This window comes from Zootoca vivipara, chromosome 6, assembly GCF_963506605.1.
Source record: "Zootoca vivipara chromosome 6, rZooViv1.1, whole genome shotgun sequence".
Taxonomy (NCBI): Eukaryota; Metazoa; Chordata; class Lepidosauria; order Squamata; family Lacertidae; genus Zootoca; species Zootoca vivipara.
Genome location: NC_083281.1, coordinates 15,536,708 through 15,555,728, shown reverse-complemented (window position 1 = coordinate 15,555,728; position 19,021 = coordinate 15,536,708). Strand labels below are relative to the sequence as shown.

Here is a 19,021-nt window from a genome sequence, read left to right as displayed (position 1 = left end):
GCAAACCCTCGCTGTGATCAACTCCCACCCGGAAACCTATGTCCCCACTGTAGAAGGACGTGTGGATCCAGAACTGGCCTCCACACAGCCACTTATGGACTCACTGTTAAGACCGTGTTCATGGAAGGCAATCTTACTCAGCTACGAGTGATTGCCAAAGAAGACGACACTGGTTTGCAGCAATGGGTATTTTAAGTCAGTGGCTCTCAAAGGAGAGAATGGCAACTGCGGCAGGAAGATTCAAGTACAAAGAAACATTTCAGTGTAATATAACATCAAAATAATTGTTTTATATATATATATGCAACCAGAAGCAGTATCCACGCCTCTCCTCAAGAACATTGACTATTTCCCCCCCTAAGTCTCAGTTTTCCCTGTCTGTAAAATGGGAAGGGGAAACCCACCTTCTGGGATTGTTGGGAAGATGAAATCCAGGGACAATGGGAAGACACTGCCAATTTTCATTGTCTTTTTCTAAACCCCAAACCATGACTTGCAGTGGGGCTTGCGGAAGATTAAATGCATTTTCCTGCGAAGGCAGCTGCCCCCCGCCAACATGAGTGGTAGGTAGGTGGAAATTCTGGTGCCCCTCAGGGGTTGGCACTTCTGGGCATGCTAGCTTTCCAAAAGTGTTGCTTTCCCCTGAAAACATGAGGTCGCTCGTGCCACAGCTGGAGTCGCCTGCCGTGCATGTGCAGAGTGCTTTTACCCCCATGCAAGTTTAGTCAGCCCTCCCTCTCCAGGGCATGCCTTGTGTATCTAGAGTAGGGGAGGAGGGTGCCCCAATATTTGATTTTGGAAAAAGAGAGCCACTGTGGTGTGGTGCTTAGTGTGTCGGACCTGGACTGGACCTGAGTTCAAATCCTCCCACTAGACCATAATAAAGCTCGCTGACTTGGGGACTACTAGTCACTGCCTCTCAGCCTGACCTCCCTCACAGGGTTGTTGTCGCAAAGATAAAAAACAAGGGGGAAGGAGACTCGTCATGCGCGCCGCCTTGCGCTCCTTGGAGACAAAAGTCAAGTATATACAGGCAACAAATAGGATAGAAATCGACGGGTGGGGGTGAGGCAGGTTGCTGGGCGGGTCTCCTCGGCTGCAGGAGGCCGTTTTGCATCGCTTCCCGCCCTCCCTCCGGGAGTTTCTGTGGCCACCGGCCCGCCTCTCCCCTCCCTCCAGCTTCCAAGGTAGGGCAGCCTTGCGCAAGCCGCCCGCCGGCAGTTTGCAAAACTTCGCCTCCGCGGCCGCCCGCTTTGCTGCCCTGCAGCTCCCGCCATTGTCCCGATGGCTTCGGAGGAGGAGCAGCAGAAGAAGCGAGCCCAGAAGCAGCCGCCTCCGGGGGTCTCCGTCGCCCCCGACCCTGCGCTAAAGCCCTTCGAGAGGAACCTCCTGCGGAACCCCAACCCCGAAGGTACCACGCGGCTCCCCCGGCGCCCGCTTCTCCTTCAGCCCCTGCGAGGGGACCGGGGGCGATGGGGGGAGGGGTGACTGCTTTGCAAAAGAGGGGGATTGACCACCTCCACCCTTTCTAAGGGTCAGCATTGCAAGAACTGGTCCCCCACCCCCCTGAGCAAAGCGTTTTTGGCACTTCTTAGCGGCAATTGCTACCTCGAACGGGGTTGGGCTAGGTGACCCTTGGGGGTCATCTCTATAAGCCTATGGTTCTAGGAATCAATGAAATATCAATCCCAACCCTCTACATGTTACTGAAGCTATCTATATCCCAGCCTTCATTCACCTGGCGTTCTCCTGATCTCGAACTACAACTCCCATCAGCCTCAGGTTGGGGCTAATGGGAGTTGTGGTTTGGCAACACCTGGAAGAAGACAGGTGGGTGAAGGCTGCTCTGTTCCACTTCTGTGTTTCCTTTGCAATAGCATCCCTTGCTCTGCCTGAAGAGCCAAGATGGGGTTGCCTCTTAATTTTAAAATGACATACTTGGAGAAACTAGCAATCCAAAACAAACAAAAAAACCTTAAGAGCTACCGGTATGCAGAGGAGATGGAGCCAGACCTCACTCTGTGTGGTGTCTTTCTGGCAGGCCTCTGTGTTTACACGGGAGTGTGCTGGAGCCAAGATGCATCCCCTCGTAGATTCAGCTTCCCGAGACCCCGAGAAGAGAACTGAACCCTGAAGAATGACAATGCTGGCAAGAAGGCGCAAGAGGAATTTTAACAAGGCGTTCCTCCGATTTATCAGAGACTAGAAAGCAGGGACACGTTTGCCCATTAAAAGATACCTCTAACTGAAGTGGATTTTCTCCCAGCAGGGATCACTGTTCAATAGCTATTTGCTAGACTTGCCCTTGCAGGAGTCTGAGATAGGAAGACTGCCTGACTTGCCAGCCAGTCAGCTCCTCACTCAGAGCTACTATATCAAGCAGTTGGCTTATTGGGTGACAGCAGGCATGTACAGTTTTGCATTGATTCAATTTTGCATTTTGTTACTAGGAGTTAGTACCTGAGCTAGCTTGTTTTCCTCCTCCCTCCCCTCTCCTTTTCCTCTTGTGCCATGTCTCTCATTTGTAAGGCAGAAGGCAAACAGGCTCTTCCTACTGATTTTGTAAGTTGCTCTGTTAGCTGTTTCGTTTCATTTTTTTACTAAGGCGCAGGGCGAAAATCTTTACACGATTCAAAATGTATCTGGATGTGGAGGCCGAGGAAAAAATAACGGAGATGTGGAATGCAGGATTTAGGAGGGATGTTTGCAGGAATTAGGGGTGCTTGTCTCACTGGAGGTTGGGTAGATATTGCAAGAGCTGAGTGATGAGCATTGAGAGGACTTAGCATTCTGCTGGGGATGTGAGTCTATGATAACTTCCATATTTGAGTTAGAGCATTTGCCGGAACATAGAAGAGGTGGCTCATCTCTTGCAGGCAGAGAAGTCTCCACCTTCAGCCACATTACCAAGGCCACAAATACAGCGGTACCTCTGTTTAAGTACACAATTGGTTCCGGAAGCCTGTACTTAACCTGAACTGTACTTAACCTGAAGCTAACTATCCCATTGAAAGTAATGGAAAGTGGATTAATCCGTTCCAGACAGGTCCGCGGAGTACTTAAACTGAAAGTACTCAAACCGGAGCGTACTTAAACAGAGGTATGACTGTACTTGAGCTTGTTCTCAGAGTCTGAGCTGAGTTTAGGAATCAGCTGTCTGTCACTTACAGGCTTACCTACAAGTACCTTAGCCAATACCATTGGCAGCAACTGCTGTGATGTCACAGAACAGTCAGGAATATTCTCTTCTTTCTAGTCTCTTCTTTTCATCCTTCTCCAGATCAGCACATCCCACCCCTCCCAATGCACACACACCCCAATTTACATTTCCAAGGGCTCAGGGTAAATCAATCTGAGACTGAAATAATAATAATAATTTATTATATATACCCCACCCATCTGGCTGGGTTTCCCCAGCCATTCTGGGCGGCTTCCAGAAAAACATTAAAATACAATAATTAATCAAATATTAAAAGCTTCCCTAAACAGGGCTGCCTTCAGATGTCTTCTAAAAGTCAGATAGTTATTTATTTCCTTGACATCTGATAGGAGGGCGTCACTAACGAGAAGGCTCTCTGCCTGGTTCCCTGTAACCTCGCTTCTCGCAGTGAAGGAACCGCCAGAAGGCCCTTGGAGCTGGACCTCAGTGTCTGGGCAGAACGATGGGGGTGAAGACGCTCCTTCAGGTATACAGGACCAAGGCCATTTAGGGCTTTAAAGGTCAGCACCGACACTTTGATTTCTGCTCAGAAACATACTGGGAGCCAATGTAGATTTTTCAGGACCGGTGTTATGCTGTCTCAGCGGCCGCTCTCAGTCACCAGTCTAGTTGCCGCATTCTGGATTAGTTGTAGTTTCTGGGTCACCTTCAAAGGTAGCCTCACATAGAGCGCATTGCAGTAGTCCAAGCGGGAGATAACCAGAGCATGCATCACTCTGGCGAGACAGTCTGCGGGCAGGGAGGGTCTCAGCCAGTGTACCCGATGGAGCTGGTAGACAGCTGCCCTGGACACAGAACTAACCTGCACCTCCATGTACAGCGGTGAGTCCAAAATGACTCCCAGGCTGCACACCTGGTCCTTTAGGGGCACAGTTGTCCCAGTCAGGACCAGGGAGCACATAAATCTGAAAGAGGAGGGAAATACTTTCGCTCTTCCAACTTTCTCCTTTAGCCAAAGGTCCTTTTCAAGAGAGGAACAGGAGGCTGCCCTCACCACCTGCTGGCCCAAGGGGCTGTGGGGCAGGTGGGTGGGCTCAGAGGCTTGTTATTGCCATGTTGGCAACCCCTGTCCCAGCTGCTTAAATGCCTCTTCTTGACCTTTTGCCTCTTAGAAGTTGGAATGTGTGTACTCATTCTGTTACATCCCAGCCAGGAAGGTTGGTGATCAGCTGGCAGAGCTGCACAGTATTTATGAATGGGTTGATTCTCTCTCTGGAACCGCCTCTAGAATCCTTCCAGCCAACGGACCGCAGGCATGCAAATGAACGTGTGGGGGGGGGAGCAAGGAGGTTGCTTGAGAGATCTGACAGTATCAGCCTTTAATGAAAGGTCCTTTGCCTGTTTCCCTTCCAGAAAATAGCAACGGCATGGCAAACGGCTTTTTCTGATGTTGAGCCAAGAAGAGTTTTTGGTGTTCTGGCTAGTCAGGGTTCAAGGCCGCTGCAAGGCAGGGTGGATGCCTAAACACGTTAAAACTTGTTGGTGCAGGAGATTAACTCCCAGAGCTCTGAAACAGCTTGTCTTTGGCCTTGCTGGTGCCGCCCGCCTGGGGGTGCGGGAAGATCTCCACAATTACCGTAATTAATTGGCGGTCATAATCCTTGCACGTTTGCAAGGAGGCCTTGTAGCTTCCAGGCCTCCTCTCTCACTCCCAATTAACACAGCCCTTTCTTAAGAATGCAACAAGTGTCTGCTGGATCAAGCCTGAAGGGGCCCATGTAGTCCAGCGTGCTGGTCTCACGGGTCCCAGCAAGATACCTCCAGCCTCTTTCAAATGCATTTCAGCGAGAGAAGTTGCTGTGGAATTTACCACCATCTCCTCACCTCTGGCTGCTGCCAATCAACACATCGCCTCCCTATATTTTATCCGGACAAGGAAAAACATTTGGGAGCCGTCAGCTTCTTTCCGTGGAGGCAATTTGCAGGAGGAAAACGGAGCCGCCAGAGGGATTTATAAAGAACTGTTTAGTTAGAAGGGAACCGCCCATCCCCTTGCAATGCAGGAATCAGCTATGCATGTGAGAGAGGTTCAGGGCAGGGCAGTGGCGTAGCGAGGATTGCTGGTGCCCAGGGCAAGGAAAGGCACGTCCGTGTGGTGCTGCAGCTGTTGCCAGACAGAGCTGCAGAGCAGCAGCAAGACATGGGTGCAGATCTCCTGTTAAGGTGGCAGCTGCAGAGGTGCACCTGTAATTTTCCCCCCCAGTTGCCCTGGGATCCCCCTCCCCACCCCCATGCTATGCCTTTGGCTGGGCTTGGTGCTAAAAGCAGTCTAGGGAAGATCAGGGTTCAATTCCTTTTCCTCTTCCCCCATTTATTTTGCAGGTGTGAATATTTCTGAGCCAGCGCCCCCCCTGACGCTTCCCAGGGCAGCTTGGAATCCCCTGGACCCCAAAGGTGACGTAATGCACGACAGCGGGGAGGTGATTGGGGTTGTGGCAACTGAAGGTGGGCCTCTCCTTGCAAGCCCAGAGCTGGCTGGCATCTGCAACTTCTTAATTTCCTCTTGAGCGGAAGTTATCGATAGAAGCTGAAAACTCGCTCCTTAGGAATAAAAACACACAGCGAGTGTAAAAACCAGTTGATTGATGAATAAAACTCAAACCAGAAACCACAAAATCATATTCTGGGAAGCTTCGGAACAGCAATACTCTGACCCAGGTCACGGATGGCCATAATCCTTTAAGCGTGACAACAACATAGCAGGATCTGTCAGGGATCCGTCAAAGGGGACGGATTACGTTTTCACAATGGGAGGAAGAGCATAAATCGAGCCATCAATAGAGAAATGTTTGAACAAGCGATCAGATGACTCAAGCCAGATTAAACAGATCAGAATGTCAAAAGGAAATGGAAATGAGTGGCCCAAGGTGGGAGACAAAGACTTGCAATTCACGAGATGACTTGATGGACAGGTGTCAAGTCACAGGTTCAGATTTCTGACTGATACCTGCGATGTTTCTGTGTTGCACATAAATGTTGCGTTTTCAAGGAGGTATTTCTGTGATGGGGGAAATGGAACTTTTAAAAGATGCCATAAACCCAGATCAAGGCTGCTTCTTCCTCTTCCTCCTTCTTTGGAGGTCTTTAAGCAGAGGCTTGACAGGCATATGTCAAGAATGCTTTGATGGTGTTTCCTGCTTGGCAGGGGGTTGGACTGGATGGCCCTTGTGGTCTCTTCCAACTCTATGATTCTATGATTCTTGCTGTTTTGAGGGGAGAAACCTTGCTGCAACAATCAAACACTCAGGCTTACCAGCTTTGCCTTTTCCTTGTGCCTGGTTACAGACTGCAGTTATTTCCTCTGACCAACAAGCAGACCTCCACGGAATTGCCAGTCCCTTGAGCCAGGGATTGGAGCAAAAGTGACCCCAATTTTTACAACAGGCCTTTTGAAAAATTTAGCCCCAGAAGGATGCGTAAAAGGCAGCTTCCTTGACAGGAAGTGGGTTGTTTTTTTGTTGTTGTTTTTTTAAAAAAGGACCTAGGGTGTAGCCTGTGTTTGCATTTATGCAAAATAGTTGAGACAGTGGACCAGGTTGTTAATTCTGTATCATTCTCTCAGTGGGGCTTCGCTTGCGCTTGACCCAGAAGATGCAGTCCACGCAGAATGCTGCAGCACGATTGCTGACAGGAGAGAGCCCTTGTCATCATATAACGCCTGTGCTCAGAGATCTTCCCTGGTTGCCAATTTGCTTCCAAGTGTTGCTATTAGTCTTAGCCCTGAACAGCTTGGGATCGGTTTACCTGTGGGATTGCCTGACCCCACACGTGCCCACTTGACCGCTTCAATCGGCAGAACTGGCCCTGTTGCAGGTGCCTCAAAATCGCAATTCCGCATTTATAATAACTTGATCTTTGGAACTGCCTGCCTCTTGACATCAGGGAGTTGCTTTCACTGTACTTTTTTCTGTACAGTACATGTTAAAAGCATTCTTGTTCAGACGAGTCTACCAAGATATTTAGAAAGTTGATGCGAGTTTTGTTTTTATTGCTGTTTTACACTTTGAATGTTTTAAATAGATCTTTTTACTGAAATTTTTTATTGTTTTATTGTTTTGAGGCTTTCTTTTCTTCTGCAACCAAGCAGTGTATAAATTTTATGAAATAAATACATACATATTCGGAAGCTGCACATGCTCAGGGACACTGTGCCCTTGTGTTTATTTTTTTGGGGGGACCCACATGTTCCATCTAGAGGGGGGAAGCATTCTGTGTATGCTCAGGGGCACCTGGCTCAAGATGCCAGATTGCAGGGACACAGGAAAAAGGCAATTTACTAAAACCATTTCCCCTTCCTCTTGGGGGTCCCCTTTCCATCTCTCCCCACAGGTATTTTCAAAGGCTGGCAAGTCAGCATCGAGCCTTTGGAGGCAGACAAGGCAGATGTCACCCCCAAGTCTGTCTTGCCACGCTATAGGTGAGTGGGGGACTATGTCTCTGGCAGAGCCGGATTTAGGTTTGATGAGGCCCTAAGCTCCTGAAGGTAATGGGGCCCTTTATATGCCCAGCTGTCCTTTGTCAACAACAAATTGTCACTGTTTTTTTGTGTTGAATATATGCTCTGGTTATCTCCCGCTTGGACTATTGCAATGCGCTCTACGTGGGGCTACCTTTGAAGGTGACCCGGAAACTACAACTAATCTAGAATGCGGCAGCTAGACTGGTGACTGGGAGTGGCCGCCGAGACCACATAACACCGGTCTTGAAAGATCTACATTGGCTCCCAGTACGTTTCCGAGCACAGTTCAAAGTGTTGGTGCTGACCTTTAAAGCCCTAAATGGCCTCGGTCCAGTATACCTGAAGGAGCATCTCCACCCCCATCGTTCTGCCCTGACACTGAGGTCCAGTGCTGAGGGCCTTCTGGTGGTTCCCTCGTTGCGAGAAGCCAAGTTGTAGGGAACCAGGCAGAGGGCCTTCTCGGTGGTGGCGCCCGCCATGTGGAACACCCTCCCATCAGATGTCAAAGAAAAAAGCAGCTACCAGATTTTTAGAAGACATCTGAAGGCAGCCCTGTTTAGGGAGGCTTTTAATGTTTAATAGATTATTTTATTTCATTTTTCTGTTGTAAGCCGCCCAGAGTGGCTGGGGAAACCCAGCCAGATGGACGGGGTATAAATAATAAATAATAATAATTATTATTATTACATGGTAATTTATGGACCTAATAGGTATCTCAAGCCATTTGCACATGTTGCCACACAAAATGTAGGCGCCCTATACATAGAAAGGAGCAAACCAGTGATATTTTAGGGAGCAAGCTAGCAGGCAGGGCCCATGACTTACATCATAGGAGCCTGCACAACACAAAACACTGTTGCTGTATGTAAGTTTTATTTTTTTTTATTTTTTTTCCTTATATTTTGGAAATGTGCATCCAGTTTCTTTTCCTTTAATTTTTTTGGGGGGCCCCCAAGAGAGTGGGGCCCTAAGCTATAGCTTGTTTAGCTTATACGTAAATCCGGTACTGGACTGGAGTCCCTGTGAGCTGGTCTTGTCTCTTTGATTCTAGTTATAGGTAGGTAGCCTTGTTAGTCTGACATAGTCGGGAAAAAAATAAAATAATTCCTTCCTTCCAGTAGCACCTTAGAGACCAATTAAGTTTGTCATTGGTATGAGCTTTCAGGTATCTAAAGAAGTGTGCATGCACACGAAAGCTCATACCAATGACAAACTTACTGGGTCTCTAAGGTGCTACTGGAAGGATTGTTTTTTTTAAAAAAAATTGTTTGTCTCTTTGAGTCTCATTGGAACAGCTCACCTGCTTCCTCCTCTCCCTTTTGCCCTTTCTAGCTGGTGCGTTAAGCAGCAACATGTAGACTTGGTGGCCGAAGGATTCTGGGAGGAGCTGCTGGATTCATACCAGCCAAACATCACTGTCATGGACTGGTAAGTGTGTGTGGCTGGCCGGCGGTTAGTTTCCCACAGATTACTGCATTGCAGTGGGTTGGACTGGATGACCCTTGAGGGTCCCTTGCAAGTCTACAGTTTTTTGATTCTATGACCCTGTCTCTTTCTTGGCCTTGTTTGGCACAATGGGCAAGAAGCACACTGAGAGCATCCCAGGGTCTCTAAAAAGAAGTGCTGGGGCTTGATGCTCTCTAGAAAGTTATGCCGTCTGAACTGCCTGTTTCTACAACTCCAAAACAACTTGGGCTCTGCTTCATGAAATGAGTGTTTTGCGCAAGGGCCATGCAGACGGTCTCTGGCAGAATCCTTCCCATCAGCCCCATAGTTTAGGGAATTTTTAATGTCTGATGTTTTATTGTATTTTTAATATTTTGATGATGATGATGATCTTTTACCTCCCCTGTCCTCTTCTCTGACCTGCTCTCTTACCCCTGGCTCACTGTCAAAGATTCTCCCTGACACCATTGATGAATACCCTATTTTTAGGGGCAAGATCCCCAAGGCTGGCAGTTCCACAGGAGTGAGGGAAATAAACTTTGTGCATGCTCAGATGCATCCATCCCTTGCTTATCATATATTCTGATAGCAAAATTCCAGGCTAAGTTTTGGAGAGCCCTGGTTCAAATTAAGATGCATAAATGTGGTTTTTTTTTTTGGCTGGGGGGGCGTGATGAATGGGAGGGACATATCTTGCATAATATCATTCAGCTTGCCTTCAACCACATATGTTTGAAATTGCAGAGGTTAAATGCATGTACGGTGCAATTGCACCATCACTAAATATATCTATAGGTAATCAGGTGCAAAGTGTCTTCACACACATGCTTTATTTCAGACCACCAGAGGGCAGCAGTTCTCCTCTGATAAAGCTAGTCTGGGGGGCGGGGGGGGGGGGGACGACCAACAACAAAACCATCAGCCCTCTGCTTTCTTTCTACAGGTACGAAAACAGCAAACTGGCTGACTCTGTCTATGAACTCCATGTCCGGCTCCTGGGAGCTGACGGGGCCACGGTGATGGGTGAATTTCACCACGTGGCGCACAAGGGCGAGCAGGACGGGCAGAAAAACAAGTACTGGCATCACGTAAGACCCGGGTGGCACTGTGGTCTAAAGCACTGAGCCTAGGGCTTGCCGATCAGAAGGTCGGCGGTTCGAATCCCCGCGAGAGGCTGAGCTCCTGTTGCTCGGTCCCAGCTCCTGCCCACCTAGCAGTTCGAAAGCACGTCAAAGTGCAAGCAGATTCATAGGTACCGCTTCGGCGGGAAGGTAAACGACATTTCCGTGCGCTGCTCTGGTTTTGCCAGAAGCGGCTTAGTCCTGCTGGCCACATGACCCGGAAGCTGTCTGCGGACAAACGCCGGCTCCCTCGGCCTATAGAGCGAGATGAGCGCGCAACCCCAGAGTCGTCCACGACTGGACCTAACGGTCAGGGGTACCTTTATCTTTAAAGAGCCGCATTGGGTGGGCACAGCTGGCAAGGACTACGGAGATTCCTGCATTGCAGAGAGCTGGACTCTCTTGTCCAGCATCCTGTTCTCACGGTGGCCAACAAGATGCCTGTGGGAAACCTGCAAGCAGGATTCGAACACAAGATCACTCTCCACTCCCAGTTTCCAGCCACTGCTGTCCAGGAGTATTGCTGCCTCTGACTGTGCAGGGCAGAGCATAGCCATCGATAGCCCTGTCCTCCCCCATGAATTTTTCTAATCCTTCTTTAAAGCCATCCCAGTTGGGGGCCATGGCTGCCTCCTGTGGCAGGGAGTTCCGCAGTTTAACCACACACTGTTTAAAGAAGGACTTCATTTTCCCTGTCCTGAATCTTCCAACGTTCAGTTTCTTGGATGCCCATAACTCCTAGCGTTACGAGAGAGGGGAAATCTTTTCTCTATCTGCTTCCTTCATGCCCTTCATAATTTTATAAAGCACCGTGTATCCTCAGTTGGCTAGAGCACTGTGCTGATATAGCCAAGGTTGCAGGTTCGATCCCCCCACGGGAAAGCTGCATATTCCTACATTGCAGGGGGTTGGACTAGATGACCCTCAGGGTCCCTCCAGCTCCATAATTCTATGATCCCAAACTTTAAAATGCCAAACACTGTAATCCTTCTTCATAGGGGAGTTCCTCAATCTTTATTGCAAACTCCTGGATGTCCACAAGTTCTAATGGCCAGCCATGAGGGAGGGAAGAAAGCTTTTTCCTATCCACTTTCCCCACGACATGTGCAGTTTTATAAAGTTGCATCATGTCGCCACTTCCTCGCTTTTTCTCTAAACTAAAAAAGCCCCAAATGCTGACTGATCTGGGTCTAACTGGGTTGGTTGAGCCGCACTGCCTGCTGTAAAAAAAACCCCTAAGGACTCAGTTTGCCTGTCCAAGAAATGGGTACATATGTGCGCGTTAAGCTGGAGGGACTTTGGGGTCTCCAGCCCGGCACCCCTGTGGTTGTGCCTTGCGGACTGAGACCGTTCCCCTCCCCGATCTCTTTCAAGGTCTCCCACGTATTCCAGCGCTACGGAGCAGGACTGCGCCACGTCCACTTCCTCCACAAGGCCAAGGAGGTCGAGACGACGGCAGGATTCCTCCGGACGAGAGTGACGGACAGCAGCGTCTCTGCCCAGCTGCGGGACTGATGGCGCTTGGGGGAGTGGTGGGGTGGTCAGGCATTGTGTGGGGCATCAAAGGGGGTGCCCTGAGCCGCCCAGATCCTGTAGGAAGGCCCACCCTCGAATGATGTTTTCTTGCATATTGATTAAAAGTAGATGTGAAACTACAAACAGCATCTTTTGTAGTATATAGAGGAAGAGACTCTGCCCATTTTGGGAGGCACTGTTGTTCTTCCTGGTACCATTTTATTCCAGGTCAGGGATATGGCATGCTGGGAAAAGGTCTGGGGGCTAATCCCTGGTTCCTCGCTTTCTCGGATCAACCTCTCCCTGTAGAACTGACACCTCCCCAGCTAAACTGGCGACTTCCTAGCAAGTGAAGCCTACCCTTTGCACTCCTCATAATGCACTCCTGCTCAGGTTTACTCGGAAGCAAGTCAGTGAGGCTTCTTCCCTATTACAGTAAATGCATTTAGTGCTGTAACCTCAACGCCCAGTGTCCCATCCGTGCTGTGGCAGTAATACTGGCCTACCTTGCAGGGGTGGTTGTTTAGGGAGAGAAGATGGGATTCAGTGGCCATCTGCCAGCGATCTTTTATCTGTGATTTTCCTGCATTGCAGGGGGTTGGACTGGATGACCTTTGGGGGTACCCCCAACTCGCTAGAATTCTATGATTCTTTGGTTCCAGGCAGGGAAAAAAGCTCAAGGTGTGAAATAGGACCAGTGGGGGATAATGGTCCCTGCTCTCCAGCCCTGGATCAAGGATAAGGCAGCTTTTTGGCCTGGCCAGCCCTGTGACATTTCCATAGAATCATAGAGTTGGAAAGGGACCCTGAGAATCATCTAGTCCAACCCCCTGCAATGCAGGAATCTTTTGCCTAATTTGGGCTCGAACCCACGACCCTGAGATTCAGAGTCTCAGCTATCCCATCTAAGTAGGGTGGTGGTGGTGGTGGATTTCATCTGTCAGAAATCTTTTAGCTGTGATTCCTGCATCACGGTGCTTAGATTTGTTGACCTCTGGGACTTTCCAACTATACAGTTCTGTGGCACTCTGCTGGTGCTCAGAGGCACCCTCTCCATTAGTTCCCCCCCCCCCCGCCCAAACTTCAAGCCTTGATCTCTCTGGCATTGAAATTGGTGAAGTGGCAAGTCCTGGATCAAACTCCCTTCTCTCGCACCCCACCACCCTCCTTTGGCCGTGCCCAGTTTGAAGATGCCTCGGAGGAAGGGAGTCAATTGAAAACAATCTGCTCGGTGGGGATTATTGTATTCTGCTCTCGGCTTCCTGAAAGCTCTTTCCAATTAAATGTTTACAAGAGGCGAGAAAAGAGTAAAAGCTACCCATCATTTGCTGACCTTGAGCTACAAAAAAGAGAGGGAGACGGAACGCGTTCCGAAAGCCGTGTTCTTTCACTTTTAATTATGTTTATCGTGGCGAAGCAGAGGAATTAGTGGCCGAGACGAGGCAGAAGGAGCCTTTGCTGCAAAGAGAGACACAATGGCTTTGAAGATGGAATGCCTGTCTTAAAAAGCCAAAAAAAGAAAAGAAAATAAACGCACCCAGAACAAAGTGGGGAATGTGGGAAAGTTCTTAAAAGCATCAGAAGCTACATATCTTTCGAGCGAGGTGTCCATCGTCAAATCTCAGGGAGAAAGCCCCTTCTTTGCCACGGTTGTGAAAAATAAATTCACTTGCCAGTTTCTGCTTTTTCGTGATGTCGTTCCTGCTCCCTGTAGGTGAATTATTTGCTATCAGAAGATGGATTTTTTCCCCCCAGGGGGTGGTGGTGGTGTTCGCATTTCGTTTGGGTGCAGAGATCCCCCAGTTGGGCAGAGCTTTTGCCATGGCTGGAGCAGAGGATTCTGGGAGGGAGATCTTCCAGTTGATCAGAGAATTTGCCCTGGAGATGTGACGAGAGCAGAGGGTTCTGGGAGAGACTTCTCCCAGTTGGCTAGAGATTTTGCCACGGACAGTGCAGAGGATTCTGGGAGGATGATCTTCTAGTTGGCGAGGGAGCTCATCTTTGATATGTGGCGAGAGCAGAGGATTCTAGGAAGGACACCTTCCAGTTGGCTAGAGATTCTCCAATGGGCAGAGCAGAGGACTCCGGGAGGGGGAACCTTCTAGCTGGCAAGAGACGGGTGCAAGACCTGCGGAAACATCGCTTGGGGTGCTGCGGGGTCAGGCTGGCAAGAGCTGCTTGTGGCCACGGGGTCCTTTCTCATCTCGCGTGGCCTCTTCAACTGCACTTGCAATAGTAGGCGGAGATGGCATTGGCCCAGTCGCCAAAGATGCCCTTCCGGTATTCTTGGAGACGCGGGTAGGCGCCGGCCTTGAACTTGCGGGTCTTGCCCCCTTTGCCCTTGCTGGACCAGACGGTCAGCTCACATCTCTGCCCTACCACCAGGGAGGTCACCTTGTTGTTGAAGGCAGATGGCATGTAAGGCTGGTCCTCATCCGGTGGCACCACCAGGACACTGCCAGCGCAGCACTGGTCATAGTAGGGGCTGTTCTTGGTGTAGAGCTGGGCGCAGATCTTAGTGCCGTTGGCCGTCTTTAGATCGGCTGGCACCGGGCATTGGGCCCAGGCCATGGCGAAGAGCAGCGGGACGAGGAGGAAGCTTGGCGAGGCCTTCATCGCTGCAGCGGCTGAGGGAGAAGGAAGGTTGCAGCCTGCGGGGAAGAGGCTTGCTCTTATAGAGCGCTGCCCAGGGCCGAGGCGGGCACAGAGATAGCAGGAGGGAGATATGGGTGGGAAAGTGGCAAGCTGTGGCTGGCAAATCAAGGCGCCTGTTTCTGGGGGTGGACATTCTGGGAGCTGGGCAGAAAAACACCATTGTGTGCACCGAAGAAAATAAATATTAAGAGGAACTGGGGAACGTATAGCAATATATTCAGTTTTTCTGAAAGTGCTTGTAAACTTAATAAACAAGAAGAGATCCAAGAATGGATTTCTGTTTTGTTTCAGCGTCGTCAGGTAAATGATATATATATATATATATATATATATATATATAGAGAGAGAGAGAGAGAGAGAGAGAGAGAGAGAGAGAGAGAGAACAACAAAGGTCCGATTTTGAAAGTAAATCGCTAGATGGTAAAGTAAAACTGAAGGCAGCCCTGTTTAGGGAAGTTTTTAATGTTTTGATGTTTTATTGTGTTTTCAATATTCTGTTGGGAGCCGCCCAGAGTGGCTGGGGAAACCACTCTGCCAGATGAGCAGGGTATAAATAAATTATTATGACTATTATTATTATAAAACTGATCTCGAAAATAGATATAATGTTATTGGAATGGGAAACGAAAGATGAATTGGTTAATTCAGCAATGATACACTGGACCTAAAGATTGAGGTCACAGATAGTTAAGGGGCCAAAGGCCTGGTGGTTATAGAGAAAGGTGTCAGGCAAGCCTCTCTGGGGAGAGAATCCCACAAGCAGGAAGCCACCGCAGAAAAGGCCCTGTTCTCGCTGGACCCCTCATGGCGGAGGCACACAAGAAAGACCCTCACGAGGCCTAGGTATATAAGTGTTATTATTATCAAAATGCATATATGGTTATTTATAACCTACTACATTCTGTCATAAATGGGTTCCAGATACCATTATGCTTCTCCATTCAAAGTCCACATCTGTAAGCAATCCATTCATAAGTTGTGAGTCTTGTCAAATCTTCATTGACTAAAGTGAGGCATAGGTTTATCTTTCCTATGCATCAATATCAAGTCTTTTGGCCGTAGTAAAGGGATGGGAAATCCATTTACGTTGCCAAATTCCATCTAGTGGGTATGTAATTCAAAACGATGTTTTCCTCTGAAAAGCTCAACGTTTCCCGCACAGTCACGTTTATACAATCCAAATATTTTCTCCCCCAACTTCGGAAGTGCAGGACGTTGTAAAACCGCGAGGCTAATGGGGTGAGCCAGCTGTGCTCTCCTTGGGTGGAGGTTCTTCAACAGAGTTTGGGCAGCCATCCATCGAGGTTCCTGCATTGCAAGGGGGTTGGACTAGATGACCCCTTGGGGAGGAATCCCTCCCAGCTCTAACCCTGACCCAAATGGGGGTCCTAACTTGGCCGTAATGTGGAGACATTTCTTCCCCCCTTCCTTTCTCTCCTCTCCCCAACTTTCAGCAGGTAAAAATCAGGAACGTCACCTTTCCCCAAAAGAACACCTGCAGAGACTACCGTATATCTAATATTTCCACATTGGAAACATCTATTTTTGTTTTCCTCCGCCCTCCACCTGCTGCCTCTCCCAAGGCCCAGGTGCAGATTTCCCCTGGGTGGGGGCACCCTGCCTCCCTTGTCACAGCACCCACCCACCTGTGTCACCCTCAAGGTCACCCTGATGGATAAGCTGCAGCTGCCAAGCCCTGGTGCTGTGGTTGTGTGTGTGTGTGTGTGTGTGTGTGTGTGTGTGTGTAGAGGGCAAGACACCTTCAGAGTCAGACCCTGCATTCATTTCTCTCCATGTCGCCTACACTGACCAAGCGCAGCAGCTCTCTGGCGTTTTGAGCAGGAAGTCTTTTTTTTGCAGCCCTACGAGGAAGTTTTGCTCGGGATTTGAACCCAGGACCCTGAGCAAGGCACGTGCTCTGGGGTCCCCTGACCTGTGAATCTGAAAATAAGGATTCCAGTCCTCATGACTTCCAGCACAGAGTTGATTTCAAATGGGAACAGGAGTGGCTTTATATGGGAGAAGTGGCCTTATATTACATTGGCTCCTTGGTCTATCTAGCTCAGTATTGTCTGCACTGACCGGCAGCATCTCTCTGGGGTTTCAGGCAGGGGACATTCCCAGTTCTACCTGGAGAGGCAGCCGGAGATTGAGCCCGGGTCCTTCTACTCCTGAGCTGCCACCCTTCCCCAAATTATTATTATTTATTAAATTTGTATGCCACCTGTCACCTGCAGCTCTCACAGCAGTTTGCAATGTAACAAGACGGGATAGAAACACAAAATACTTAATAGAAACAAGAGTAACGTTATAAGAAAATCTGCTCCCTTTCCCTTATGGGGTATTCTGGAGCCTGTATAGAGTCATTAAGTGGGTTCCCTATTGGTAGGAGAAAATAACAGAGGCCAACCAGAGTATATTGAGAAGCAAAGTGGCTAGTAAGCCTGGTCTTTATTCAAGGAACTGTTGCAACAGGGTCCCCACTCACCACACTCAGGAGGGAGAAGAGGAACCCAGAACAATGGTGTGCAAGCCCTTATATAGACTCTTCAAATTGCCCCCCCCCAAAATATCATACATACATCACAGAAGGAGGTGGTCTACAGCAGAAATCCTGCTTTGCCCAGGATACCTGATAATGGTCACTGATTGCTTTACCTGGGCAGCCTGGCCATTCTTCTGTGATACCGGTAGTAAATACTTTTAGTTCCTGAATCCAGGCCACAGGCTCACCCTATTCAAACACAAATGTGCCCTTAAGACAGGATTCACAAGCAAAAATTGGGAGAGTCAGAATGGCTTCAGGATTTCTCTCCCATACTATTTCAGACGCATGGTTCATATACAGCAGGGGTCAGCAAACTTTTTCAGACCTTGTGGGGGGCCCCTCAGACCTTGTGGGGGGCCAGACTATATTTTGAAAAAAAAAATATGCACGAATTCCTATGCCCCACAAATAACCCAGAGATGCATTTTAAATAAAAGGACACATTCTACTCTTGTAAAAACATGCTGATTCCCGGACCATCCGTGGGCCGGATTTAGAAGGCGATTGGGCCGCATCCGGCCCCCGGGCCTTAGTTTGGGAACCCCTGATATACAGTATTTAGATATGTGTGAATTTATGAATATTTGTTCTATATTTGAGACCTTGAAATTCTTATAACAGTAACAACAAATAAGCACAAACTAATAACCTCCTTACCCCTCCCACAAACACATTTAAAAGGGTATTGAATGCCAGAGGAACATTTTTGCCTAGCGCCTCCAGGTATATAATGAAGCTGCCAGCCGAAATTAGTCTCGCCCTTCTGAAGCCAGCAGATAGGAAGAACGGTTGCCACATGAAGTCTTTGTTCCTGCCCACAAATTGCTCCCCTCTTCTGGTTATAAAAAAGGGGGTGTCAGTAGCCCTGTGTCTCGTGACAAAGGGGCTGGAACGAAATTGACCCAGTGGGGCAAAAGCATAAATTTTGAGTCCTGAGCTCAATAGTTAAGGCGGGTGTTGGCCTTTAACTCCCACCCAATTTTCAGCTTTTGATTTTTTTTGGGGGGGGGCATGTTTGCTTTCTCTTCTTCAAGCCCAGAGAGAAAAAAAATAATAGCTCAGAGATAGAGCATCTGCTTTGCATGTAGACATGGAATGGGGTGCTATGGTGGTAGTGGTGGGCAGAGAGGCAAGCACCCCCCCCCAAAAAAACAAGGAAATTTCTCCCACCCACCCCAGGTCTGGAGTGAGACATAGCCTAATTGTACGTATAAGCAAAAGACATTAACTTTTTTTAAAATATTCTGATTACATGTTGATTGAAAGTGTTGAGGCCACTCGTGTGTCTCGAACTGAGACATATACAAGATATTGGTGCAAAATGTTAAGTGCAGCTGTTTCTCTGGGTGGACTGGTTAATAGCTTCTCAAAATATCTCCAGCAAATGAAGCAATACTTTTGTTCCCATATTTTAAAAAAGGGCAATGTGGCCTAGTGGTTAGATGGCATTGGACTTCGTTCATGGAGATCCGAGGGCAAGGGCACATCTAATGCTCGGTCACCAAGCTTTCGGGGTGACCCTGACCCAGCCACAACTCTCCCTGGATAGTCTACCTCGGAGGAATGTCGTCATGAAGTCTGAGCTCGCTACAATACAAGCTTATGACTGTTTGCTCATCATTGACCGGTCCCAGCTGCCACAATAATACCTCTTTCGAAGGCTGGATGCGGTTTTCGTGACTGCGGCAAATTAAGACCTACTTGAGGAGCAGAATGGGTGATGAATCACTAAGTAACATTGCTGTAGGATTGGTAATTGAAAAGAAATGATCAAAAGCCCTCGACCTTGAAGCTGTTGTCAGTTATTTTGCAGAAGTGCATGAAAATCGGTGTATTCAGCTTTTTCCTCCATTGCCTCTCAGTGAATGACAATCTAATCAGCCAGAACTGATGCAAAACTTTAGGTGTATCCAGATGTCTCACTTAGCTCTTGCCGAGAGTTTGCATTCCTGGTTCTGCCTGCCCTGGTTCAAAAAGAACTCTTTCCTTACAGGGAGCCTGTTGTGTGTCTAATTTGTATGTCGGTGAAACACAGTGTGGTGTGATGGTTAGAGTTT

The 19,021-nt window shown here is 48.6% G+C and overlaps 3 protein-coding genes across 3 annotated transcripts in view; 1 reads left to right on the top strand and 2 right to left on the bottom strand.

Annotated features, from left to right (window-relative positions):
• LOC132592278 (uncharacterized) overlaps nt 1–19,021 on the bottom strand; it is a 436,287-nt gene that overhangs the window by 26,484 nt on the left and 390,782 nt on the right. The window lies entirely within an intron of this gene.
• Nucleotides 1,193–12,418, top strand: NCCRP1 (NCCRP1, F-box associated domain containing). The gene is made up of 6 exons (XM_035117723.2): nt 1,193–1,411; nt 5,543–5,614; nt 7,550–7,637; nt 9,012–9,107; nt 10,069–10,213; nt 11,621–12,418. The coding sequence occupies exons 1-6, from the start codon at nt 1,285–1,287 to the stop codon at nt 11,759–11,761; spliced, it is 669 nt and encodes a 222-aa protein (XP_034973614.1). The 5' UTR covers nt 1,193–1,284; the 3' UTR covers nt 11,762–12,418.
• On the bottom strand, nt 13,130–14,414 carry SYCN (syncollin). The gene has a single exon (XM_035117727.2). It carries the CDS (start codon nt 14,375–14,377, stop codon nt 13,979–13,981), a length of 399 nt encoding a protein of 132 aa, XP_034973618.1. The 5' UTR covers nt 14,378–14,414; the 3' UTR covers nt 13,130–13,978.

Bases quoted from the DNA above. Each gene is read 5' to 3' on its own strand.
- NCCRP1 (XM_035117723.2), top strand. From the start codon at position 1,285: ATGGCTTCGGAGGAGGAGCAGCAGAAGAAGCGAGCCCAGAAGCAGCCG. The intron at 7,638-9,011 runs GTGAGTGGGGGA...TGCCCTTTCTAG, and splicing joins TCTGTCTTGCCACGCTATAG to CTGGTGCGTTAAGCAGCAAC. The intron at 10,214-11,620 runs GTAAGACCCGGG...ATCTCTTTCAAG, and splicing joins AAAACAAGTACTGGCATCAC to GTCTCCCACGTATTCCAGCG.
- SYCN (XM_035117727.2), bottom strand. From the start codon at position 14,377: ATGAAGGCCTCGCCAAGCTTCCTCCTCGTCCCGCTGCTCTTCGCCATG.